The 25,858-nt window shown below is 39.6% G+C and overlaps 1 protein-coding gene across 5 annotated transcripts in view; it reads right to left on the bottom strand.

Moving 5' to 3' along the window:
* LOC307250800 (pleckstrin homology domain-containing family A member 7-like) overlaps positions 1 to 8,786 on the bottom strand; it is a 132,851-nt gene extending 124,065 nt beyond the window's left edge. For all 5 annotated transcript variants that reach the window (XM_080028002.1, XM_080028001.1, XM_080028005.1 and 2 more), the window contains exons 1-3: positions 8,662 to 8,786; positions 8,450 to 8,526; positions 8,211 to 8,268 (exon numbers count right to left, since the gene is read on the bottom strand). In XM_080028002.1, coding sequence (XP_079884128.1) covers positions 8,211 to 8,268; positions 8,450 to 8,526; positions 8,662 to 8,744 — 218 coding nt within the window. In that variant the 5' untranslated portion in view covers positions 8,745 to 8,786. The remainder of the gene's footprint in view (positions 1 to 8,210; positions 8,269 to 8,449; positions 8,527 to 8,661) is intronic.
* Between the last annotated feature and the right edge of the window lie 17,072 nt (positions 8,787 to 25,858).

Here is a 25,858-nt window from a genome sequence, read left to right as displayed (position 1 = left end):
AGTAATGATTTCAGATTTCAAGCACATTTCAAACCTTGATACCACAAGATTTTAAATTTTGCATTTTCCAAACTTTCCAGATTCTCTACAAACCCTGAAGTAGATTCACAGTAACACAGCAGACAGTCACCTCGTCTAAAATTGTATTTTTTTTTTTCAAATAAAGAAATTGCCATTCCAATGTCGCCCAGTTCATTTCCGCCGTACACTATCTTTCCAGGGACACGAGGATTATATGTTCTGCTGTATATGACTCATCTTTCAATATCTATATTTATCCTTGCTTATTGGTTGTTTGCAATGGTTTTCATATAATAATTCAAGGTTATCCGTCTGTGCACATGAAGATTGATTATCCAATACACTTTTTTTTTCTTTTTTTTCTTTTTTTTTAAGGTTAAAAAAAAATCAATAGAAATGTTCTTTTTATCCAAGACTTCTTTCATGCTGGGAAGGTCTAGGGTTGATGTGTGTCACTGTGAACCTGACAAGGAATACAGCTGCTCAGCAAACATTTTTAAGATTTAAAAGGCACACTATGCAGTTTCAGAAGAGGGGGACTTGTTTACATTCACAGAGCCTGCAGTTAGATTACAAAACATATTTTCACTACATGTAATTCTTAATATTGAATAATTATGTAATCATAAATCAAAACTAAATTATTTTTGAAGCACCTGGTAAGACTTGAATATTGTTGTAAACCAAACTGTGGGCCCTGCTGCTGTAAACAACAACAGTGAAACAGTAACTTTTCAAGTAGCTTTCTAACTTTAAACAGTGTTCCAGTGATCCAATTTTCCTCTGAATTTTTTTATTCCGTTATGAGAATATACCATAGAAAATGTACGCTTCTCTGACACACCAAAAGTTACATAATGCACCTTTAACAAAGTCATTCACAAGAACATTTACAGGACAAAAACTACATTACAGTCGGTATAGCACAGAGCCTTAAAGGGGTTTACGTCTTGAGAGGGCCATACTCCTGACATTATTATAAGCTGATTGGAGATAAGCCTCTTTGTCACAGCTTGGTGATACCATCATTGTGCTTACGCTGCCATTCAGGCATTTGCTCAAATCACTGCACAAGTTCAACCAACGTCAGGATTCTGCCAAAAAGAGTCACCTCTGCAAAACTACAAAGCCCATAGTCATTGTCAAGTGTCACTGTCATCCACAAAAGGCTAATATGAGTTGTACAAACACATTATATTTGATCAAGATGGCTGATGGGCCTCAAGCTCCTACCTAACTTTTCTTTGGATTTTATATACTGTATATATATTTTTTTATATATATGTAATAAACTTTATTGCCCCAAAAAAACTATTTCTTTGCACTATTTTTTTCATTTTTGTATTTATGCATGTCTGAGATTCTCTTCCTCTTCTTGGAGGGATTCTGAGACTCCAAATATTTGTATTGCTAAAGGCTGGATTTTAAATTAATAAAAGAACTCTTGGAGAAAAGAAAATCGAAATTTGAATCAAGATTTGGAGGCAAACCAAACTGCAGCAGCTGCCAAGGTTTTAACTTTTTATTGGGTTGGAAATGATTTTATCTTACATCATCTTTTTACATCGTCCATCTTTTGTGATCTTTGATGAGTATCTTCACGTTTTACATAATTCATTTTAAGTCTTATTATATTCTTGGCTACAGCACTCCCTTAAGACCCTTTCTGAATAAACGCAAGAGAAATCTTAGCCAGGATTATCTAAATTTAAACGTCTAATATAACATTTACAGTTTAAAAAAAAAATTATAATAATTACCTCTCCAATTAGATATAAAAGGTATTCATGTGGATGCAATCAAATATTTCATGAGATAAGATAAGATCTCTTACAAGACTTAGGTCCCAAAGATTCAGTTTTATTTTGCTATCTTATCTATGGTACATGGTGTTTTCACAATACAGGATCACTGTATGATCAAATGTGTTGACCTTTGATATTATAGTTTAACCCAAAGAAAATGAATGAATGATGCTCCACTCCCGAGTGGTTTCTAGTGTTCAATCTCATCTCACTGTCTTCTTCACTACGGTGTTTAATATGACATCACAATGTCACATGAACTAAGTATGCAGCTTTGGTCATGTGATAGGTTAACAGGTGGTCGTATATTGGAGTCTAGAGTACTGGAGTTCAAAGATGGCCTTTGGAATTGGATGTGTGTGTGTGTGCGTGTGCGTGTGTGTGCGTGTGTGCGTGTGTGTGTGTGCGTGTGCGTGTGCGTGTGTGTGTGTGTGTGTGCGTGTGTGTAAAGTGCATGTACTAAAACTAAATATCGGCTTTTGCCATATAGCACAGGATTTAGGGTAAAAGTATACGTAATTCAGTCCAGTTGTTCAACCAGCACATGAAGGGAGACTTTTTGAGAGTTGACTTTTTTTCACAATGCTTGTTTGTCCTGCATACAGCCGAAACTGATTTTTCAATTTAAAATGTTATGAAACGGAGGAATGCACCAAGGCCTCTCATCTTAGAAGCTGGAGACCAAATAAAGTTTGGTATTTTCAATTTTTGCTTGAAAAATGCCTTTAAAAAGAGGTGCATGTGTCGTAAAAACACCACCACTTTTGTCCAAAGGGGGCGCTAGAATCAACGAAATCTGAAAATTCTTCGAAGTCACCTTAATTTTCAATTTACTAATGGAGTCCCTAACTAATCGTTTAAGCACTTCTAAGAGTGAAATCTGATCTAAGGTCATTACAATGGTGATTAGTTACTGTCATTAAAACCAAAGTACTTCCTAACAGTCACTGGTTGAGCGGGGTTCTCACGCCGTTCTAGATTAGTGGAGCAACAGCAACAGCTATACCAACAGGCATCACTGACATCTCTCACTGTTAGGTTGGCTCTCTCACTTTTTGCATGTGCGTGTGCGTGTGTGTGTGTGTGTGTGTGTGTGTGTGTGTGTGTTTGTGTGTGTGCGTGTGTAGGTGTGTGTGTGCGCGCACGTGTGTGTGTGTGTGTTTCTGCGTGTGTGTGTGTGTGTGTGTGCGTGTGTAGGTGTGTGTGTGTGTGTGTGCCTGTGTGTGCCTGTGTGTGCGTGCCATGCAGACGGTCCTTCAGCAGAAGGTTTATCCCTCCTCTGATCGGCTCTCCTCCCCGTGCCATGAGCCCCCTGCTGGGATAGGGAGGAGGAGGAGGAGGAGGAGGAGGAGGACCCATGGTGAGGGCCCCTCGGAGGACGGAGAGAATGACACATCACGTCTGTTTGTGTGTACAGAAGTATGAGTGGGAGCAAACACTAGACACAGGCAAACAGTGAGTAAGATAGAGCACTCTCTCTAGACAAACAAACGTCTTACGCACATTGTGAAATACTTCTGAACAGAGGTATGTGGAGAGGGGGATTTTGCCTGTGGATATGGAAGTCGTCAAACAAACCCAAACTCATACCTACGTCCCACTATGTCCATAGGGGGACATAAGGTAGAGGGGGCTATTAAAGCAAGCCCAGGCAAAGAACAAGTGAGTGTGAATGTTGGTTGGGGAATGGCAGGAACTGGGTGAGGAAAAATAGCCAGAGGCAGACAAACAATCTGTTTACTGACACTGTTGCTGATGCTGTTGCTACGTCCGCAATGTGCTCACCCACATGTATAGGACTCACTGAGGGAGACAGAGGAGGGCTGAAGACCATCATTACCTTGACTGAGTTTTTATGCCAAAACTAAACAACGATTTCTTCATGCTCTGATTCCAAAATGAAACTCACACATACAGTAATTAGATACAGGGCTGTGGTCATTCAACTGAAAATATGACGTGCATCATTTAAACTGCCTGTAGGATGTATGGATCATTCAATCATTCAGAACAGTAGAACAATGAATTAAAGACCATATCGATCATTGATTATTAATTCAAGTCATTAATTAAACAAATCAGATGTTTTCTCTTGTTATGTGTCCATCCAAATGTTTCATCACAGATTTGAACTAAACTTCCATAAAATCTATCAATCTACTGATTGATTTTGCTTTTTTTTTGTTCTTGTAGTTTTGTCCTCTTGTGTTTTCATTATGCTACTACCTGTCTTATGCCAGGAATCCCTCGAAAAAAGAGATGGCTAATTTCAAAGCGGGTTTCAATATAAACGGACTGTTTTCTACAATCTGGTGCCATTAAAACCCATTGTAGAAAGAGAGGAAGAGTTCAAGAGATGACATGATTTAAAGAGCCCCATGCAAAGAGCAAACAGCGGAAAACGTAATGGAACAACAACTTTCTCAATGTTTTGAGTGTACTAGTTTGAAGAACCCTCAAGTCTCCTCCTCAAATAATCAAAAACAAATAGAAATGTCATGCCCAGTAGTTACATCATTCCATAATGAAAGCAATTATTAGTCGCAGCCCAAACAAAAAAGACCAATATGTGCTCCATGTTTGTCACTTTAACAAGAAAAATAATCAATCTTACATAAGATGATGAATCATTTCTTCTGAGGGCCCCTGACTTGGATCTGCTGGCTTTGTTTGCACTGAGCCACGGAGGGTCTCTCTATTCTTTACAGCATTAAAAGCCTTTGAGAATCCGTGTCCAATCCACTTTTAATTACAACATCGTGAAGCGATATTGTGCTTTGTAGGAATAGACAGTGATGAAATCTGGCTTCTTTTCTGCAGAATGAGTCGATAGCGATAAATCTGTGAACATCTGAAGACAATGAAAAACATGTAGAGAAACAGAGGAAGCCATGTTGTTTTCTCTAAGAGAGTCATAAAAACATGAAAAACATTTTTGGGATAGAAGGAGCTCCAAAGCAGACAGTGTGTGAGCTCTTGGGGGGGCTGTTATATGAACATGGCCTATAGATAAATAGTCCCCCTCTGATGTGAATAGGATATTGGATTTTTTTAGGTTGTTATTATGACTTCAACTTATTATTTCTGTTGCAGAAATACCAACCGTAAGCCAATTAAAAGTTTTGCAGAGGGAGACAAATGTCCCTCTCAGGCAAAGGGAAAGTGAGCGAGAGAGTGTTTTAGTTCCTTCTCAGTGCAGAAAAATTTGTCCGTTCACACCTGAAGTTGGTGGATGAAAAAGGCGTCATAAAGCACCTGTTGTTCTCTGTCCAGCTGTTAACAATCAATGACTTTATTCTCGGTTCTGACCGGATTGTACAGCAGAATAAACACAATTAAAGTCAGTTTAACCTGTTTGTATACATATATTTTTATACATGATAGTAGATATATTTTGGGTTTTGACTGTTAGTCAGATAAATAGGATTATCCTGGTCAAAATATTTGCAATTCATAAATATGTTCAAATTTTTTTGAGGAAAACAATTCAACAATTTATAAAATGTACTAGCCTTCAGTCATGTAGATGCACTGACGGTGTTGTTGTAATTCCTCATAATTCCTCATGGGGCCTACAAAACTTACGCACTATCACTTTAAAGAACATTTTACAGTAAATGGACCAGCCACTGTTTACAGGTTGCTACAGTAGTTGTCTATATAAACTGACTTCACTCCTGTGCTGCTACCAACCAGTTAAGAGCCACAGGTGTTTGTAACTGTATGGCATCTATCCACCACATCTGCGGTGGTGGGAGCATCATTAAGCTGGTATGGGTGAGGGGAGACTGTCAAATGTTACTCTGAGGTCAGGAAGAAAAACACAACCCTGATAGATTTAACAAGATGGACTCTATAAGACCTTACAGTACAGACCAAGGTTGTATCGCAGGCTCAACACCTGTGTCCGCTTCATCTTAAAAAGTATCAAGGCTGATCCAATGAAAGCATTTTTTCCTCCACAGATCTCCAGCCAAACACACGGCATGACAACAAAAACAAAAACAGCTCCCTTGCTAACCGTTTGGCAGCCAATTAAACTACTGGATATGTTGTGAATATGAGATACATATTTAAAAGGCTAAACAAGAGAGAGTGTGGCATAGATACAAGGTTTCATGTAAAAAGGAAAAGGCACACATTTAAAAAAAACACACACACAGTAATTGCCAGTTTCATGTATTTTTCAAAAAGAATCCAGTGAGGATTATTTTTGGAGGGCGACAGCAAAGTGACACACACACACACACACACACACACACACACACACACACACACACACACACACACACACACACACAGAGTCTGAGTCACACACGACTGTGAAACAAGACAGCACATCAGGATAGGTTCAGATGAATTTTAATTAACGTCAAACACAAGCATATCTTTACCAATGAGCCTGAAATGCAACTCCATTCGAAAACAGCTTTGACTATTAACGGGCAGCGGGGAAAAACTCTATTTGTGAAGACGCAATAATCATCGACAGCAACATACGTGACCTTTGCCCTCTGTTATCTGCAGTGGCACTTTAAACGTCAGTCAGCAGAAAAGCTCGGCACTGACAGAGAGGTTATAAAACACTGCTTTTAAAAGACATGACAAGAAACAGATGATCACTGTCCAACTCAGTCAACCAATCGTATATATGAAATATCTTTCCCCTCTTACAGATGCTTTAGAATTAGTGTTTCTGAATATGAATTTTCAACAACTGAAGAAAACGTGAGTACCAACTGGGTACGTCAAGGCAATTAGTACTGACAATATTCAACTCAACAATCATTTTCTGTCCCTGTGTTTCCTCTATGCATCCTCAGTAACAAATATTAATGTATGGTAGTATACAGTATATAAGCCAAATGTTGATCAAACAGTATCTGATGTTTACACTAATATAGTCCATATTAGTTCATAATAATTGTCAGAGATGGGACAAAGTCATTGTTTCTCCAGAGTGTAAAGTAAATACTACACATTCAAAGTTCATTCCAGTCGGTAAACTTTGTTTTTCAGGTGCTAAAACAACTTTTTTTATTTGTCTTTCTGCAGCTCTCTCTCTCTCTCTCTCTCTGCACCTTTCCCTCCAGTCTCATGACTCAACACCACACACACAAACACACACACGCACACGCACACGCGCACATGCACGCACACTTCAGCTACCGGTGGTTTGCTGTGTGTGTTCTTCAAGTTATAAGGTCAACCCATGAGGAGCCTCAGCGCTGCATTGATGTGCTCCGAGTGTAGCCAGAGCAAAGAGGTGCTTTTTTTTTTTAGTGCACCGAGCGTTGTGTTAGTGTTAACACATGAAAACTTTATCACAGAGGAGGCAGAGGGATGGGTCATAGTGTAGAATATATAGACCAGAATGCATTGCAGCCACAAGACGTTCAGCCCTTTCAGAAGTCTGATTTCAAACACAGCAAAAAGATTATTGTTTCCTGAATTGACTAAATTACTCAGCAGTTTTGCCACCGATACGAGTGACTTCAGAAATCTGCTCGACATTCCTCAACAGAAGAGTAAAAAACAGAAGCATGTTAACCACACTCCATGATTAAAAGTGATGTTATTCCCAATCTTCTCTCCATCTTTAGTCACTCTGTGTATTAGGTGAAAGGCCATAACTAATACAATACTAAACAACGGCCGTGCAATGGAATGCATCCTGTGAACATACGTTATCATTGAAACTCTTTGATAGCAGTGAGGGCGCAGAGAGGAATGGAAAACTTCAGTCAAGCTTCAGTCTCCATAGTGACAATAAAGTTCAGTCAACATCTTTAGAAAAAAATTCAAAAATCAACTCAAAAACCCAAACACAACATGGGATGTGAATTGCTATGGATCTGTAGACATTATTTAGAACTGAACTGCCATTTCATAATTACACAGTTACAGGCCTACTATAGGCTACATAACATGGGCTATAAAGTTGAATCAAAACATTTTCAAAGTAGTTTTGGGATATGGAGAAAATAATTGGATTAAAATGTAAAAAGCAAGTTGTAGCAAAGAAAGTGGATACCACCACATCATTATTATTTAACATTATTATAACAATGTAAGTAAGTCCTGGATGTGAGCTCAAATAATCTGCAGCAATGCCAGAAAATTCAGTAAGAAATTGCAAAAGGCAGAAAACTTAAGAGACTTACACGGCAGCCAATGAAAGCTGTGCTGGGGTCAGTGGGGGGTCAGACACACACACACACACACACACACACACACACACACACACACTTCAAATTCGCTAATTACACCTGCTTGTAGCGGAGGAATTAGAGGCGGGAGCCATATTAAGCCGCTGTTGCACGGTAACTCCAGAGCAATGCGCAGGTGTAAACGGTACACAAACACAACAAGGTTCTTACTTACTTTATGAAGAAACTGGCCCCTTCGTTCGTAAAACCTTCCTCCCATCCCCGAGGCAGGTCTGAAACAAACACACACACACACAAACACACTTGCTGATGACACCTGGAAGTTTTCCGGGCCAAGAAAATGCACAGTGAAGTTACAGGCGAGGAGGAAACACAGAGAAGTCAAGGAAAAGGGCAAACAATTTAATAAAATAGGGTAATAATATGGAGGTTAGCAGCAATGGTAGCCTTTACCTGAACGTATCATATGTCCGGAGTTAACAGGTTCACCGGAGCGCGGATGTAGCCAGGTGGTGGTCCGCGTCTCATCGCTATGAGACACACAAACACACACACGTAGGGAGAATAAGGAAAGGGAAAACACCTGTTACACTGCAGCAGTCAACTGACTCCCGGTAAACTGCGCGAGACGGTGCGTTAAAGCGCTGGTTCGCTGTGTGACTCACTTGATGAAGAAGACCCTGCCGTCCCCGCAGACCCCGTAGGACCAGTGCTCAGGTAAGCTGTCCCGCCCGAGAGGCGCCGCCATGATCCGGGTCTGAACGGCACTATTTCATCTCCTCATTCCCTCTCTCTCTCTCCATGGTGGAGTCTCCCGGGAGGATCAGTGATCACCGCTAGGGCCGGCGATGCATTCACGGACCAAGCTGAAGCCCGTACATCCGAGCTCTCTTTATTTTAGACTCACAATAAAGTGGTGCACAACAAATAGCCTACAGTCAATGAACATTCTTTCATATCCGGCTCCCTAATAATGCAACATGTGTAGGCTATATTATGCTACAAAAGATTGAAAATGTGAAAACTCATTTCCTGTCATTCTAAATTAGGCTTCTTCAAAATTCATTAAGAATCTTCTCCTTTTTTTCTTTAAAAAAATAATGTTTGCTAGTCGTGCTGTTAACCTTTTTGATTTAACCGTTTCAAACCTCTAATATTCTGGCTGTAGTGAAATGTTGTTATTGGCTGTGGTGCAATAATGAGTGTCCCATCAACAACTGATGGGAACGACTCCTCTCAGACAAACCAAACAAGGATATGGACTAAACAGTTCAGAACCAGGAATCATTATAATGACTTCAGTAATTACATAGGCCTACTGTATATTTGATCAATTAGACGTGTTGTATGTCTATCAGTTAAAACATGATATTAAAACCTTACTATAACATTGGTTCACCTGGGTAATCAGTGCAGACTCCCACCTGCCATGTGTCATCTTAAAGGGGATTATTAATGTGTGAGTCATTCATAGTTACTGCATTTTTGTCAGAACTTAAAGGCACCACCACAGTGAGAAAGGAGCTGATTTATGCCTGTGTTTTAAACATGGACATATAAAGAAATGGACACCGTATTGAAACATGGCGCCCATTCATTCCTATGAAAGCTGCTCATAGGCGCAGAGAAGCAACAAGGAAGTATAATCCGGAAATTCCATGCGGCCCAAAGCATTACGTAGCATGGACGTAGCGGCATTATGGACCTATCAAGAAAGAGGGCGGCAAGCGTAGCGGACTGGAGGCGGGTGTCTCGTTCTGTAGCATCTAGCCTGGCAAAAACAAACTGAAAGCCGTTAAAAGCCGTTGGGCTAATAAAACGCTTGAGGTGGCGTTTTGAAATGAGAAAACTTACATTTTAATAGTATATGGTCTAAAGATAAGTATGAGCCTATGATTGATATCCAGAAAAAATGTGCAGAGACACAATCTTGTTCGCTGCTTGTACTGTGTGGACAGGGACATCTGCCTACGGGCCGCATGAAAATAAGCTCCACCCCTTACCATGCAATACCAATGGGTTGGCCACATGTCCATGCTGGCTGCTCGGAGAAGGCAGCATCCTGGGGGCCTGGTTTTAAAGGTGCTGTAAGCGGAATGGTTCTTTTAGCTAACTTCCTGTCAGTCACTGCAGTTAGCAGTCCCCTCGCTCGTCCCTACGTCACCACATTAATGCACTGCGGTCTTCAAGCAGCAAGTTATCTAGCATCATCTCAGATCCATAAGTGTGATAAAACATGATAAAAACCATCAAAACAGACATTGGGAAGGATTTTTACCTGCTCCGCCGTTGTAGGCGCATACACATTCACCCAACTGTTGCTCTGGCGTGCACCGGCAGTGAGACCATGGAGTGTATATACTACAGTATATATGAGTGAGACGTGTGTCGGTTTGCAGAGTTCTCCCTTCTGATTGGATAAAAATTTCGGGATACTACAATACGTTTATTTGCCGATTACATGCAAAGCAGCTGACTGAGAGATCGGCTTTATGAAACACACACATTATGAAAGTGATCACTGTATGAATAAAGAGCAATTTAACACTTATATTAACATAAATAAACCGCTTACTTCACCTTTAAGGCAATGAATGAGGAACAAAAACATTTGCTAATTTTCTGGCTCTGTAAAGTGTTTGCCAATAGCGTTTAGGTGATTTACTTTGGAAGAGGCGGATTATGAGATTAAAGACTCTCATTAAGAAAAAACGAATTACTCTACACACGTTAATTCTCCTCTAATTCAGCATGTCCACAAAGTCTTTCAATTTACAGCACTTAACGTAACCTGTATTAGGCTGTACAGTGTTGAATAAATACTAAACTCTGGTATAGTTTGACCCAAACTGTCGGCAGCAGAGTGCATCATTGCTTGTGAAATATTCCTGGGAGCAGCCAGGTGATGCAACATGTTTACTGAAGCCCAACTCTTTTTTATGGTTGATACCGATATCAGTATTTGAGAGTTATATGGCTTTAGTATAAACCCTTTCTGGCAAAAAACCCCAATACATTTGGATAATAAAGAGTTGAATTAGACGTGTAGTGCTATTTTATAGTTGAACATTAAACTTTACTATGGAGATTATGGTGATTGATAGTATTGTCTACATGTGTTCGTACTGGGACATTTAATGATAGGGGCATTTGTTGCATCTCTCACTACCCTATTTAAAGTCACATCCCTGCTTTCCACTTTCTAAAAAACAAAATCCATCATTTCTGACACATTTCTTTGTAGTTTAATTGAAATGAATATGTTACCTGATACTTATTATGGAGAAAATGTAGGTATACTTAGTTGTCAGAACTGCTCTATTTAAAGCAACAATATGTAAGAATTCGGTTTGGTGCGCTTTGGCGTCAACTAAAGGTTTCAGAGTGCAACAGCATTGTCGCAAAACACTTGGGTCGTTACCTCAACTATATACAGTCTAGTCTGTCACACACCTCCCTCATAGGAAACCTACACATTGTTAATCACGCACTTGTTCTTCTTCTGGGAATGGGCCAGATGCCATTATTCCCTGATTTAAGTTATTGTACAATTAGGCCAACTTTGAAAACTGTTTTTTTAAGGTGGAAAAGTTACAAATTGTAACACGTTTTTATATTTCATTCATTTGTTATTGGGAAATGTGTTCTACATAATATGATTAATTGCATATACACTGTTTATATGGTTACATGTTCTGTTGTGTTCATTGGAATAATTGGAATAAATTAAATGAAAGTGCACCAATTCAGCACTGTTTCCCATATAATTTAGTCCCAAATCCCACAGTTCTTCCCTGGAAATTAACAAGAAATGACAGCCCTTCTGAAATGAACCTTTACCAAAACATTCAAGTGTCTGTCAATATAAAGGCTACACACCTATGTTATCATTATGTCTATGATGAGTCAATATCAAATGATAATATTAGTCCTGCCTGCATGGTGTGTCCGTCAGGCACCAATGTTTACACGCAGCAAACATGTTATTGGCGGTTTCTCCTCCGTGGATCATTTGGTTAAATGGGATCGTCAGTCAGCTGTCCGACGCGGTCTGTTCTGAATCACTCATCAGGAACTCTGAGCTCATTGGAATTTCTTTTTTTTTCAAAGTGCCTCCGTATCCAGAAAGCGTGTGGTGGCGTGCTTATGACAACAACCTCCTTTACACCTTTTCCGTGCGGCCCCTATTATTTAGAAATCCACACTCACGGGAGAACAAAAGACAGTTCACCTGGGTTGTTGTTAAGTTCACAGTCTAAAAGGAGGAATTTTCCTAAACCAAAAACAGTCATTTCCGAAAAGGCTAGAACACAGTGTGAAGAACAGAAAATACTGTTTTGCCATTTATCACTCTGCACTCTTCTCCAATTACCACTGCCCTGGAGCAGGGGACTAGAAAGATACAGAAGTATGCCTTTTAAGCCACCCACTTTCTACCAATGAAGCATGTTCCCATGGATTCTTTTGCGATTTCCTTATTCTGTAATTATTTGTAATTCCTCCAATTCAACTACAGCCCTGTTTGCAGCAGGCAGGAGCGCCAGGCTTCCGGACAACCGTGCCACCAGACTTAAATTGGCCATTTATTGAAAACACTCTTTACAAGAAGTGAGCATATTTTCCACATCTGGGGACTTTTTTTTTGTTTGCATTCTGAAACTCCTGAGCTGAAGGGCTGGTCGAGGTCGTTACGCACACACACACACACACACACACACACACACACACACACACACACACACACACACACAGACTCCACCACTGAAAGCCAAAGGCCAATGTTGAGTTTGTGTGAGAAGATAAAGTGCTCACAGCAGAAGGATCAATACAAACTTTTACAGCCAACTCATTGCCAAATAGTGCAATGTGTGTGTGTGTGTGTGTGTGTGTGTGTGTGTGTGTGTGTGTGTGTGTGTGTGTGTGTGTGTGTGTGTGTGTGTGTGTGTGTGTGTGTGTGTGTGTGTCTGTGTGTGTGTGTGTCTGTGTCTGTGTGTTTTTGTTTGTGTGTTCAGGTGCCTGCTGTCACTGAACACTCAACTAACTCACGTGCTGCAAATTTGCATACAAAAACCCTTGCACGCACACACACAAAAAGCATTCACAATTGTCATACAATTGTCATGTTAAGACGCACCCTTTGAATTAAAATGTCTTTTGTTGTCCACTCAAGTTGAAAATGTTGGGTGTGGTCAGAAATGTCCTCCGTTGTTCTTGTAACCACATGATGGCACGGGATCCGTAAAAACACCTGTACATCCAGTTAAACCACTGGGGATATTACAGTAAGTTAAGTTTTAAACAGAGGAGTCACCCATCACTGGCATCTTGAACACAGCGCTGGAATGTCCAATGACTCACTAAATTGATAAACGAGCCATCAAACAAAGAATGAAACTATAGACAGCTAAACATGGTCCTCGGAAGCCATTTATTTCATATTTGCAAATAGTTTATTATGACATATTACACAAATATTCCAATTGAAAGCATGAAAATAACTCTGTATATATAATCGCCACATAAAGTTATGGGTTGATTACATTTTAGAAAAAATGTTAGAGAAGAGTTACCTTTTTTACACATTCAGCAAATGCTCGGCAACGTTATCATCCTGTTTGATTAAGTACTGCAGCTTTAAATAATATGTTGATATATATGCAGTGACATTATGCATTCAGTAAATCAATGTAGGGGAGAACGGGGGAATCTGAGGCATCGGGTAATGTGAGCCACCCCCTGTATCTAGGCAACGGAAAACATTTCTGGTCATGTGAGATATATGTTTTCAAGCCCCTCTCATTTCCCCATGGCCCTGAAAGAGAGGACCTCATGGTGCTGTGGTAAGCATGTTTTTTTCACCAAAATAGGTATTTTGCATGTAAAAGTAAATGTTCTTGCTGTCAACTTAATCAACTGTTGTGCCAAAGCAAATGTATTCACGTAGAAAAACTTCTATCATACGTGTTGATGAACTACCAACATATAAAAACCACGTGATGATATTAGCAAAAGATTAGCCTGAAATGCCAAGAGAGGTAGTTTGTTCTCAAATTGTGGTGGTGGGGGAAAGTGAGCCAAATGCTGTGGGGGAAAGTGAGCCACTGTCTCACTTTCCCCCACCATGAGGCACAAGTTAAGTTTAGTCTTAAACATATTTTAATGTAATATTACATGAAATATGTTTTATTTTAATCAGTCATACACATTGTAGAAAAGCCATCATGCCAAGGAAATACACCAGGAAGACGACCTGGGGCAACCACACGGAAAGAGCACCTTCTCATCTTTCCCTGTAACCTTCAGGGCTGGAATGTAGAGTAGGCCTAGTTGTAGAGTATGACAGGCTGATGTTATAATCCAGTTGGGTCTTCTCCTGTGTTCTGAGTACCAGGCTGTTCTCGCTGGTTCAGCTTTGACCCCCAGACACTAGCTGGCTCTAAGGGTCCTGTGTTCTGACCCCCAGACTGTGTTCTAATCTAACTGGTTCTATCTTTCATTTGAATCTTATTAAAACCTTTTGAATTATAATATGTTGTATTTGATTTTGTTCAGAGTTACTTTCAAGTGTTTAGAACATTTGCTTTGCTTAATTGACCAAACCCAAGTGGGTCAGTTTACCCCACAGCTGGGGTAAAGTGAGCCACATGACAACGTTTTTTAAAATAATCTTATTTTCACTGCCCTTTGTCTTGAAAAAATTCTGCTAATGCCCATTTCTAGGAAACATCCTGAATTAATGGGAAATGTGTAAATTTGAGTGATAAATCATTTTAGCTCGCTTAGAGGGGAGCAAATGTAAAAAGTGGCTCAGATTACCCCGTTCTCCCCTATAATGAAATGAAAACACTGTTATTTTATCAATGGGAAATCAATCAAAAGCACAAAGATGCTTAAAGAAAGATACAACCTCTCCCACGTTCACTTCCCCTAATAAGACTTAATTTCCTGGATTAGTGCTATCTCAATTATGCTGCATTTCCGCTGTCATTCAATGCATTTTCTTGTACCGTTTTCCCACCATGTTGACATGTTTATTTCCCTGTAAGTATATCCGCTGTGTTAGTCCTTGAGTTCTTGTTCTCAATCAGTGTGTATGTTATTCTACTTAAAGCCAGGAACAGTTCAGTGCTGCGTCAACTTCTGCCTCCAGCTGAGGAAAACATTGTCCTCTCACTGGGAACAAAATGTAGAACACAATCACTCGTTAATTAACTTTTCTCATTCTACAGTATTTCATTGAAGAAGAAGAAAATGTAAACAGCAGACAGACAGGGTTAACAACGAACCGCAAGGATACACAGATACAGTGTATTGTGTGTGTGTGTGTGTGTGTGTGTGTGTGTGTGTGTGTGTGTGTGTGTGTGTGTGTGTGTGTGTGTGTGTGTGTGTGTGTGTGTGTGTGTGTGTGTGTGTGGAGGAGCTACTAAAAAGATTCTAGATAAAGCAAACGCACCAAAGGGGAGGATTCAGGAGGAGGATTATTTCATTTGTAAATCGTTGAATTTTAATCATCTGGGTTTAATAATTCACCTTAATAAGTAGAACAGTTATTAGCAATTGCCTCCAGGTGACACAACAATTAAAGGTGCACCATGTACTGTAACTTTGCGTGTGCCAGAGAAGCGAACATTTTATAAAAATACATTCGCATAACTGAATAAACAAACTTTCCTCACAAAATAAGTAGCCTACTACTTAAGAAGAAAGAAGTTAGAAAGCTTCCTGAAAAGTTACTGTTGTTTACGGCAGCAGGGCCCCCAGTTTGGTTTACAGACATATTCTAGTCTTATGTTTGGTTCCAGGTTCCTCAAAATAATTTTAGTTTTGATTTATGATGATAGAATTATTCAAACTCACTGCAGGCTCCTCAAATGTAAACAAACCTCCCCTTCCCCTGAAACTGCGTAGTGCACCTTTAAAACTTTAGCAGCAGACCGAGGCAACAGCTGCCATTACACTCACTGGTCAACAGGTGGACATGAACTGAACAGCTCCCCCTTGTGGAGAATGTGTGCTGTCTAGATTGAGTGAACGAGTGAGTTTGTGAATTTATTAGAAGCAAGATCCATCAAAATAAAGAAATAAAAAATCTAAATTCCCCTGGATGGAACCCTCAGTCATTGGACATATAGGGTAAGATTGAATTGAATTGAATTGAATTGAATTGAATTGAATTGAATTGAATTGAATTGAATTGAATTGAATTGAATTGAATTGAATTGAATTGAATTGAATTGAATTGAATTGAATTGAAATAGTTACTTCCTGTTGGCTGGGAAGCCTCTGAACCCAATCTGCTACAGGTGTCTGTCAGACAGTACATGATGCGGATGTTTTCATATAATTTGCCTTTGTAATTTGAAAGTGTTTTACATACAAATCTTGCCCATTGCAGTCTAGTTTTAACATCAGTATATATGGGGCGAGTGTTATTGTCACGGCTTTATTTCTCTTTTTACCCAGACTATCAGACGTCAGGGCAAAACTGGAAATACTGTATTTATTATTATCAAAATTATTTGTACTTGCTTGTGTCATGTATTGTAGCTCTTATTTGCACTAAACAATGTTACTGTTGAAAGCAGACTGTAATGTGGTTCACCATTTCAGGCGATATACAGTGTAGGCTATATAAAATGAATCCATGTGCACAACCCAGTAAAGCAAATATCAACACTCTCTATCCAAATGCTCACCAGTTAACGTGAAGGAATGACTGCAATGCAAATCTCTCACTAGTTCCTTGTTGGAGCAGCGCATTACGTAAGAGCTATTACATCACGGTGAAGGAATTCTCAAGTAAATTATGGCAAATCCAAAACCCTGTGTTTACTCAACAATGCCCACAAAGCATTGGTTTGGCTTCAAGCCCCTCTGCAAACAGAGAACTTCAGACAGAGTGGGAGAGCTAAAAAAGACAAATGTGCACACAGACAATATCGCTCTTTATCTTACTGTGTGTGTGTGTGTGTGTGTGTGTGTGTGTGTGTGTGCGTGCGTGCGTGTGTGCGTGCGTGTGTGTGTGTGTGTGTCTGGTTGTAATGGGTAACCGAGGCTTTCAGGGTTCCAATGGAGAGTCTTAGAGGTCTTTGCCCTCGCCAACATTGCGTCAACATACTTTTGGCAGAACAACATAAACCCCCAGCAGCCCCCCAGTAACTCAGAGAAACACTTACAAGCTGTTCACTAGACGTGCACACACACACACACACACACACACACACACACACACACACACACACACACACACACACACACAGCTACGCCGAACACACTTCTAGCACAGTGCTTTCCCCATTGGGTCTCATGTAAATTTGGGGGTGAATAATGCATTGGCTCAGGCTCCAATACCAGACCATGTGACTATGGTAACAGCCTGTGGGCCCTTAAAAGCTGAATTTATCACCAGAGGGAGGCCGGTGGAGTCATGGCCGAAACCGTAAGACTCCAGACAGCAATCAGAGAAACAACAATGAGATAATTAGCTCAATCTCAATATATATCCAATCACTTCAGAACAGGAAAGAGGTGGAAATGTATTTGTTTTGTTAGAAATTATATGTTTAAAAAGTATGTTTTAGTTAGTGTTTAATCACTTGAATTATTAAAGTTGTTTTGTTCTTTTATTACGTTATAATGAGCCTTTGATATCTGCATCGAAGGCTCATGGGAGCGGGGGGCTTAGAACATTTAAAGGTGCTACAAGGAACTTTTAAATATTTCTGAAACAGTCTCATTGTTCCTCTCATGTGATCATAAATTGCATGTAACAGCAAACGAGAACATAAGTGCAAAGAATGCTATTTAAATATAGTTTTTCTTAGTGCCTTTGGCATGGGTACGCTCACCTAGGAACTACAGTTGGCGTACTAAAAACACTACCGCTTTTGTCCAAAGAGGGAGCAAGAATGAACAAAAACTGAAAGTTCCTCGGAGCACCTTTAACCAAACATTTCAAAAAGTCAACAGAAAGTGAAGTAAACATAAAAATACTACTTATATGATGTCATTTCAAATCCCTTTTTGTTATTATTTCGATTTATTTACATTCCTGTTATGATAGGCAGATCAACTGGTGCCTCTGTCTGCAGGACACTCAACCAAACCCTCTGAGACATTTCCTGCTTCTCTCTGTCTCCCTCTGGTGGGACTCGGATGTCATCTTCCATTTGGTCGAAAAACAAAAGTATTGAGTACTGGGCTCCATTCTTTGAAATCCCAATAAATGCCAACGATATATGGAGAGGGAACCGCGACCACTTTCAAACACTTTCGGTGTATCATATTTCAGTCCAGCTGTTCAACAACACATCAACTAACCAAATGTTTCCTAATTTACTGCAACAGACAGCACAAAAACAAAAACAAGTTGTGTGGTTTACGGTGGCGTAGTGGGTATAGCGCGCACCACATAGGCTCAGTCCTTGTCGCAGTGGTCACGAGTTTGAGTCTGACCCGTGGATGCATGTCTTCCCCTCTCTCTCCCCATTTCAATGCTGTACTCTCTCCTCTCAACAAGATTAAAATACCTAAAAATATATATCTTAAACAGCAACCTGGGAACAAATATAGGTTCTGGAGCAACATGGGTGCTTTTAATACGCTGCAGAAACAATTGTGACTAGCCTATGTGTTCAATCGTCTAAAATAAGACGTGGTGTAAAGGTCAGTCATGAATTTTTCCTTCTCACATCTATACTGAGTTTTTAATGATGGCGAGCGTGAGCGTGTGTACACAGCTGGTGGTTCAATGAAAGCAGCGTATAACGAGTCCACTGAGTAAAGACTCTCTGATGAACTCTGAGCTTTTATATTAGCCGGGAGCATTCCTCCTTTCCACCGGTTTCAGTACGTCGGATATGTAGCTGTTAAGTCAATAACATGAGCACAGTTTACTTTAGAAAGCGTAAAGCTATAGTGCGCAACTTCTCTCGCCCCCATGAGGAATTCTGAGTAATTACCACAACATTGTCTGCACATCTACAGGAGGTAAACCTTGGGTGATCGCACATGGATTTTATACGTTATGCTGTACATCCAGGTTTTTTCTAAGCAGTAGAATCAACAACTGAAACATTTCTTGGGCGCTTCTTGGGATTTTTCTGAGCTCCTGCACGAGTGTCGAGTGTGTGTGTGTGTGGGGGGGGGGGGGGGGGTGACACCAGTTTGTAAACCCTGCCATATATATAATACAGAGAGAGTTTTGTGGAGCTGATAGGCTTTATCAACCTTGTGTCAAACCCCGCTTGGCGATGTCTTGAATGTAACCAACATTAATTACGCTATATGAAAAGGTTAAACACTATGGCTTTAAACAAAAGGGTAAATTCCCGATTTATTTATCAATTAGTTTGAATCTATGAAAGAGTTCATTTAAATAGGCTATATGGAAAATAACTATATTGTCAGTCACTTAATTTTCATTGGAGCCATTCTACATCGCTGTCTAAATGTGTAATGTCTAATCTTGAATCTTAATGTATTTTTTTTTGTCTTTATTATCTCTTAAATGTAATTTCTAATGTCTAATCTTGATGTATTTTATTTCCCTTGTAAAGCACTTTGAATGGCCTTGTGTCTGAATTGTGCTATATAAATAAACTTGCTTTTCCTTGCTTAATCATTTTTTTAATGATGAGATCAGTTCAGTCAGAAGCTGGTCCATTAGCCAGATCAGAGCAGAGGGAATTCCCCAAAAGCATCTTACAGTCAATGGGATTAGAGAGTAATTACTCTGTTTCAATCCACTAGATTTTAGATGTTTTCCTTGTTTACGTGACATTGGGGGACTTTTTCCTTTTTTCGATACAGAATCCTTTAATAAAAGGCACAAAGAGGAAGTCAATTGCTTTGACAGAGTTAAAGAGGACCTATGTACAAGGCAGTGTGTGGAGCAGACTGCTGTGCTCGCTAGGGTGAGAGGAAGAGTGTCCCGAAAATCTACATGGTTTTTTGTGATGTGATTCGTGTCAGGTTGCTCTATAGCAGTTTTTAACAAGAAATTAAGACCAGAAAAGTAGTATAATAGGAGATCTTTAAAGTGTGTTGTGAAGCAATATGGAATTTACTTGACCAACATTTTTTTTCATTTCTTTACTTTTCTATACCATTTAGTTTGTGTCTTACATTTGCACTATTTAGAATGTATTTATTGTATATATTACTTACTATATATTACTTTTTATCCTTTTTATAAATATTATACTACATATCAGCTTTATAAATGATAAGTAAGACAAAGAGATTTTACTAGAGCTGATTTTTAATTTTTTACTATAAACTAAAGACAGAATTTAGGGTACAACAAAGCATGAATGACCGAAACTCTCAGTTTGACCACATGAGGGCAGTAGAGATACATACTTATTGTCTGAGGTAAGGACAATCGTGTATATCCAAATATGGTAATCATGTCGAACGGAAGCTCCAAATATGTCAAGTGGGCTGTGACATCGGACAGAGGTATTTAGATGCCATGGCGACCAAAGTTTAGGGGCTGCACTCAACCCAAAGAAATGTTTAAAGAGCATACACAGTCCCGACAAAAGCAGTAGACCTATGTATAGCTTTTTGAATCATCTTCTATATCACTATGAGTTACAAATTAACACTGCAATAGAACACGGAAGTAATAACTTGTAATGAAGAGTTTGTAAGGCAGTTATTTTTGACATATTAACCTATTTATAGATAGTGACACAGTATCTCTGTATTTTAGGAGTCAACAGTAAAATAACCTTATGTCGTATAGAAACAGTTGACTTGTTTTTGCTCTTAAAAAGAATGCCCTGAAAAGGATTTGGTAATAGGCTACTACACAGCTTAGGCTCTGTAAACTGGTATGTTAACAAAGGGGCCCGACGTATAGCAACATGCCCGTTTAAAGAGTAATATGCTATGTATTAACACAGATTTTTTTAGTGCACACACAGTATGGAAAGGTAGTGGATCGTGGGGAAATATTCACCGATTTTGCCAAAAAAAAAAATGTTGACAACAAGCATTCTACAGAATCACTGACTCCACCTTTGACCATTGTGTGTGTTGTACGGTGGCTCAAACACACACACACACACACACACACACACACACACACACACACACACACACACAGAGCAGTAAGTGCACTGTGTGTTTAGGCCGTCGTGGGGCGTTGGTCAGACACACTAATCCTCATGAGCATATGTTAGAACTAGATAAGTGTTTACCACATCTGAGATGGTCACGTCCCATTCATAGAGTCCATTTCAAAATAAGTGCTATGAATTGCATAAATGGGGAAATAATAGTGTTCAGAGTTATAATAATGATAGTGAAAGAGATTGTTGTTTTATGTTCATTCTCTTAAAGTGACAGTAAATCAATCCTTATTTTGCTGAGAGCTTCTAAAGCCCCTTGAAGGCCACACACCGGGGACCTTGAAGTCCACTTTGGTAATCACTGAGCCAGACCAGGTGAATCTAAGTGAAAACATCAAACCCCCGTGGATCCTAAATGGTATTAAATGCTTTGGAAATAATTGACTCCAAGTCATAATTTATTTATAAGGGACAGAGAGATGAGCTCAGTACAGAATTACAAGTGTGACCCATGTGTTAAACAAAAGAGGAAAAATGGACATTTGCATGGAAGGACAATAGCAGTAAATGATATTAACATGGTAAATATATTTTCAAAAAAAGACAATAAAATGTTATGTGCATAGTCTGGTTGCGAGTAGACCATTAAAGTGTACTGCGCCAAATAAACCAAGTTGAAGGGAAATAACTGACTAAATAAAAAAGAATAATACAAATCAAATCAGATCAGTTAATACGTTTTCAAGAAAAATATATTAGAAATGCCTTTCGCTGTCAAATTTATATTTTCTAATTTAGAATAGAACTTAGCATCCTTTAAGCCACAGAGATAGGCCTGTAGACGGGTGTTGATGAGATTTCCGAACATTTTGTCAAAATCATAAAAATGTCTGGAACAAAAAGATCATATGGCTCAAACCACGAGTGTAGGAAAGGCATCTGTAACACTGGTCCGCAATGTTAGGATATAAGAAGAGAAAGAAACATATAAAGTATACACACTTTATGAAAATAATGTATAAAAATCAACAGAAGAGACCATTATAAGACAGATGAGGCGTTGATTTAGCAGAAATATAAATGTTTTTCTTTTTTATTCCTGGTATTTTGTACATAATGTACTGGACACTACAAAGAAAGATTATCTTTGTTGCGTTTTGAATTTCATGCAGTCAGTCTGTGTGTTCAGACACAATAGCTGCTGGTAGATTGCATCATCAGCTAATTGTGACCCAGGAGATATACCCTTTCTCTGGCAGGCGAGTGAGAGGGGGCAACCACTGTGTGTGTGTGTGTGTGTGTGTGTGTGTGTGTGTGTGTGTGTGTGTGTGTGTGTGTGTGTGTGTGTGTGTGTGTGTGTGTGTGTGTGTGTGTGTGTGTGTGTGTGTGTGTGTGTGTGTGTGTGTGTGTGTGTGTGTGTGTGTGTGTGTGTGTGTGTGTGTGTAAGTGTAACTGTAAAAACCCAACCACTGCCTGCTGATTTTGCCTTGCTGCTGCAATCACCTGCAATCCTTTCACCGTCTCGCCTCTCCTCTCCGGTTGCCTGGAGACGGGGTCGCCTAGGCCACGGAGCTAAGGATGCTGGAGGAGGAGAAGGATGGAGACAAAGATATGAGAGAGGAGTGTAGATACTGTAGGAGAACGGTAGGATCTAGCTTCTTTTTTTTTTTACTATTTTTTTATTTTCTTGCAAATGTATGACCACAACAAAAAAAAACATTAAAGGCCTATTTCACCGGTTGGAATATGAAGGTGTATTGAACTCGGAGATCCTATGAAGTATAAATGTGCAAAAAAAAATTAAATCGGATCATCCTATCCTGAGAAAAGGCAGAAAGAGTGTTTTATGGTCTCACTGTCTAACCCTACATTTCTCTTTCTGTGACATCACTTTCTGCCTTTTCTCAGGCTCGGATTATCCGATTTCAATTTTTTTTGCACATTTATACTTCATAGGATCTCCGAGTTCAATACACCTTCATATTCCAACCGGTGAAGTAGGCCTTTAAGGTGATACAAGGAACTTTAAATATTTCTGAAAGTCTAATTTTCTTCTGATGATCATAAATCACAAGTAACAGCAACGAAGACCATCAGTGCAAAGAATGCTATTTCTATTAGTTTTTCTTAATGCCTTTGTCATGGGTACGCTCACCCAGGAACTACAGCTGGCATAGTAAAAACACTACTGCTTTGTCCAAAGGGGGTGCAAGAATTAGCAAAAACTGAAAGTTCCTCACAGCACCTTCAGGACTTGACAGTCCACAATCACTTTCAAATGTAGAAATAATGGGGGACAGGGTCACATGTTCAATACTTTGAATGGGGAACCACACGTACAGTCGTTTCTGATGGCCATTTGGCCCTTGAGCAAGACACTGAACCCTTAGCTGGTCAAAACCCCCTGGATAAAAGAGCCTTGTGAAGCGTGCACTGTAACATCAAAATGTGAAATATGGGTCGGTAGGCAGCGGGAGACCAGACCACCATGGATCATCTTGCCATCACACCAAAGAAAACCAGATATTAGAGTTTGTTTCCTGCTTCTCAGCCCACAGCTAATGTCACCAGGTCAACTACAAAGGGACGGCATGTGGGAAATGTAGGCTACACTCTCAAATAGTTCCTTTTGAATCATCGCAGAAAACCCCATAAGGGCTGGCTGTAAATAACTAAATATGCAAGAAGAGTAAACGTCAGTAATACAACAACTTCTTAACAAATCGGAGGGTTTGATAAAACAAATAACTCAAGGTCCAATTGTTAACGCGAAGCCCTGGAAAAATTCACATACAGTACTGTATTCATCAAATGTATCATAGCCCTATAATCATAAATCACATTGCCTTGGTTTACAGCATACAACACCACCTATTCTGAAACTCTTGCTCAAAATACAGTAAGGGGCAAAACTCCAACCAAAACCCTCACATTTATCTTTTAGAAAATAAACACAATACATTATTGTGTTTTCTTTTAAATGCGTGACCTTTCTTTTTTCGTGAAGGCTTCATTTTAACATTCTGGGCCGGACTGTTTTGCATGAACGTCCTGTAAGATGTTGTTGAACAGGATTTATCCTTGTAAATTTATTCCAAAAAGATTCCCTTGAAAAAATCCTATTAGCAGAGATTTTCCTCGTGCTGAGAAAAGCTGTAAGGCTGTCAGAGGTCTGTAGAAAGCGACCCGCTCCAGTGGTTCCCAACAGACCCACACTGGCCTCCAGACTCATAACCAAACACTTATTCTTACAAATTAAAGGGATATTTTGAGTTTGTTTGAGTTTCGAATCAAAAGCAAATAATGTAAATGTTTTGCTTGTTTCTGTGTGTGTGTGTGTGTGCGTGTGTGTGTGTGTGTGTGTGTGTGTGTGTGTGTGTGTGTGTGTGTGTGTGTGTGTGTGTGTGTGTGTGTGTTTGTGTGTGTGTGCAAAACCAGCAGGAGATCAATTTACATAAACAACAAAATCAGCATAAGACCCACCGCTGGGTTGACACAGCAACTAGTGTCACCGATTGCTCACCTTTACACCATCTCTGTGAAAGTGTGTGTGTGTATGTGTGTGTGTGTGTGTGTGTGTGTGTGTGTGTGTGTGTGTGTGTGTGTGTGTGTGTGTGTGTGTGTGTGTGTGTGTGTGTGTGTGTGTGTGTGTGCGTGCGTGTATGGGGGATTGGGGGAGGGGGGAAAGCACCGGAGACCTGCTAATTGATTTCAACCCCCTGGAAAGTCATTTCATCATTCTTGGTGTTTTTAACCCTTGTCTTACGACAGCCTTACAGGAGTTAGTCTGCACGGAGACGCACGGCCCTCTGGGAAATTATAAGCTCCTCAGTGTGTGTGTGTGTGTGTGTGCGTGTGTGTGTGTGTGTGTGTGTGTGTGTGTGTGTGTGTGTGTGTGTGTGTGTGTGTGTGTGTGTGTGTGTGTGTAGGGGAGAGAAAAAGAGGGATATGGTGGAAGAGCCCTAAAAATGAATAAGATGGGTTAAGATGGATGATTCAAGCAAAAACTCACGTAATGAGAAACCATTTTAAACAATTTCTACACCCTGCAGACATATGAGTTATTGGAGTTAATATTACCAGAGACTAGAGCCCGTTCTCACTGCTTTTTTTATTTGCAGGTAAAATACATCTAGACATTAAAGTTAAAACTAGGAAACATACAGTCCCCTCCAATAGTATTGGAACGGTGAGGTTTATTCCTTTATTTAGATTGGAAACATTTGGGTTTGACACCAAAAGATGAATATGAGACAATAGTTCAACATTTCAGCTTTCATTTCCAGGTATTAACATCTGGATCCGATACACAACTTAGAAGATAGCATTTTTAGTAAAGGAACACCACATTTTTAGGCGAGCAGAAGTATTGGAACAGATAGACTAAAAAAAATAAATTAAAGTGAATAAAACGTAATATTTTGTCGCAAATCCTTTGCTTGCAATAATTGCATCAAGCCTGTGACCCATTGACATCACCAAACTTTTGCATTCTTCTTTTGTGATGCTTTTCCAGGCTTTCACGGCAGCCTCTTTCAGTTGCTGTTTGTGTTAGGGGGTTACTCTCTTAAGTCTCCTCTTTGGCAGGTAAAATGCAAGCTCTATAGGGTTTAATTCTGGAGATTGACTTGGCCAGTCTAAAACCTTCCACTTCTTGCCCCTGATTAACTCCTTTGTTGTGTTTTGGGTCATTATCTTGCTGCATGATGGAGGATCTTCCAATCAGTTTGGTTGCATCTTTCCTTAAATTGGCAGACAAAATGTTTCTGTAGACTTAGAGTTA

Source organism: Ammodytes marinus (genome assembly GCF_949987685.1).
Source record: "Ammodytes marinus genome assembly, chromosome: 5".
In the NCBI taxonomy this organism is placed as follows: Eukaryota; Metazoa; Chordata; class Actinopteri; order Uranoscopiformes; family Ammodytidae; genus Ammodytes; species Ammodytes marinus.
This window is presented reverse-complemented; position numbering and strand designations above follow the sequence as displayed.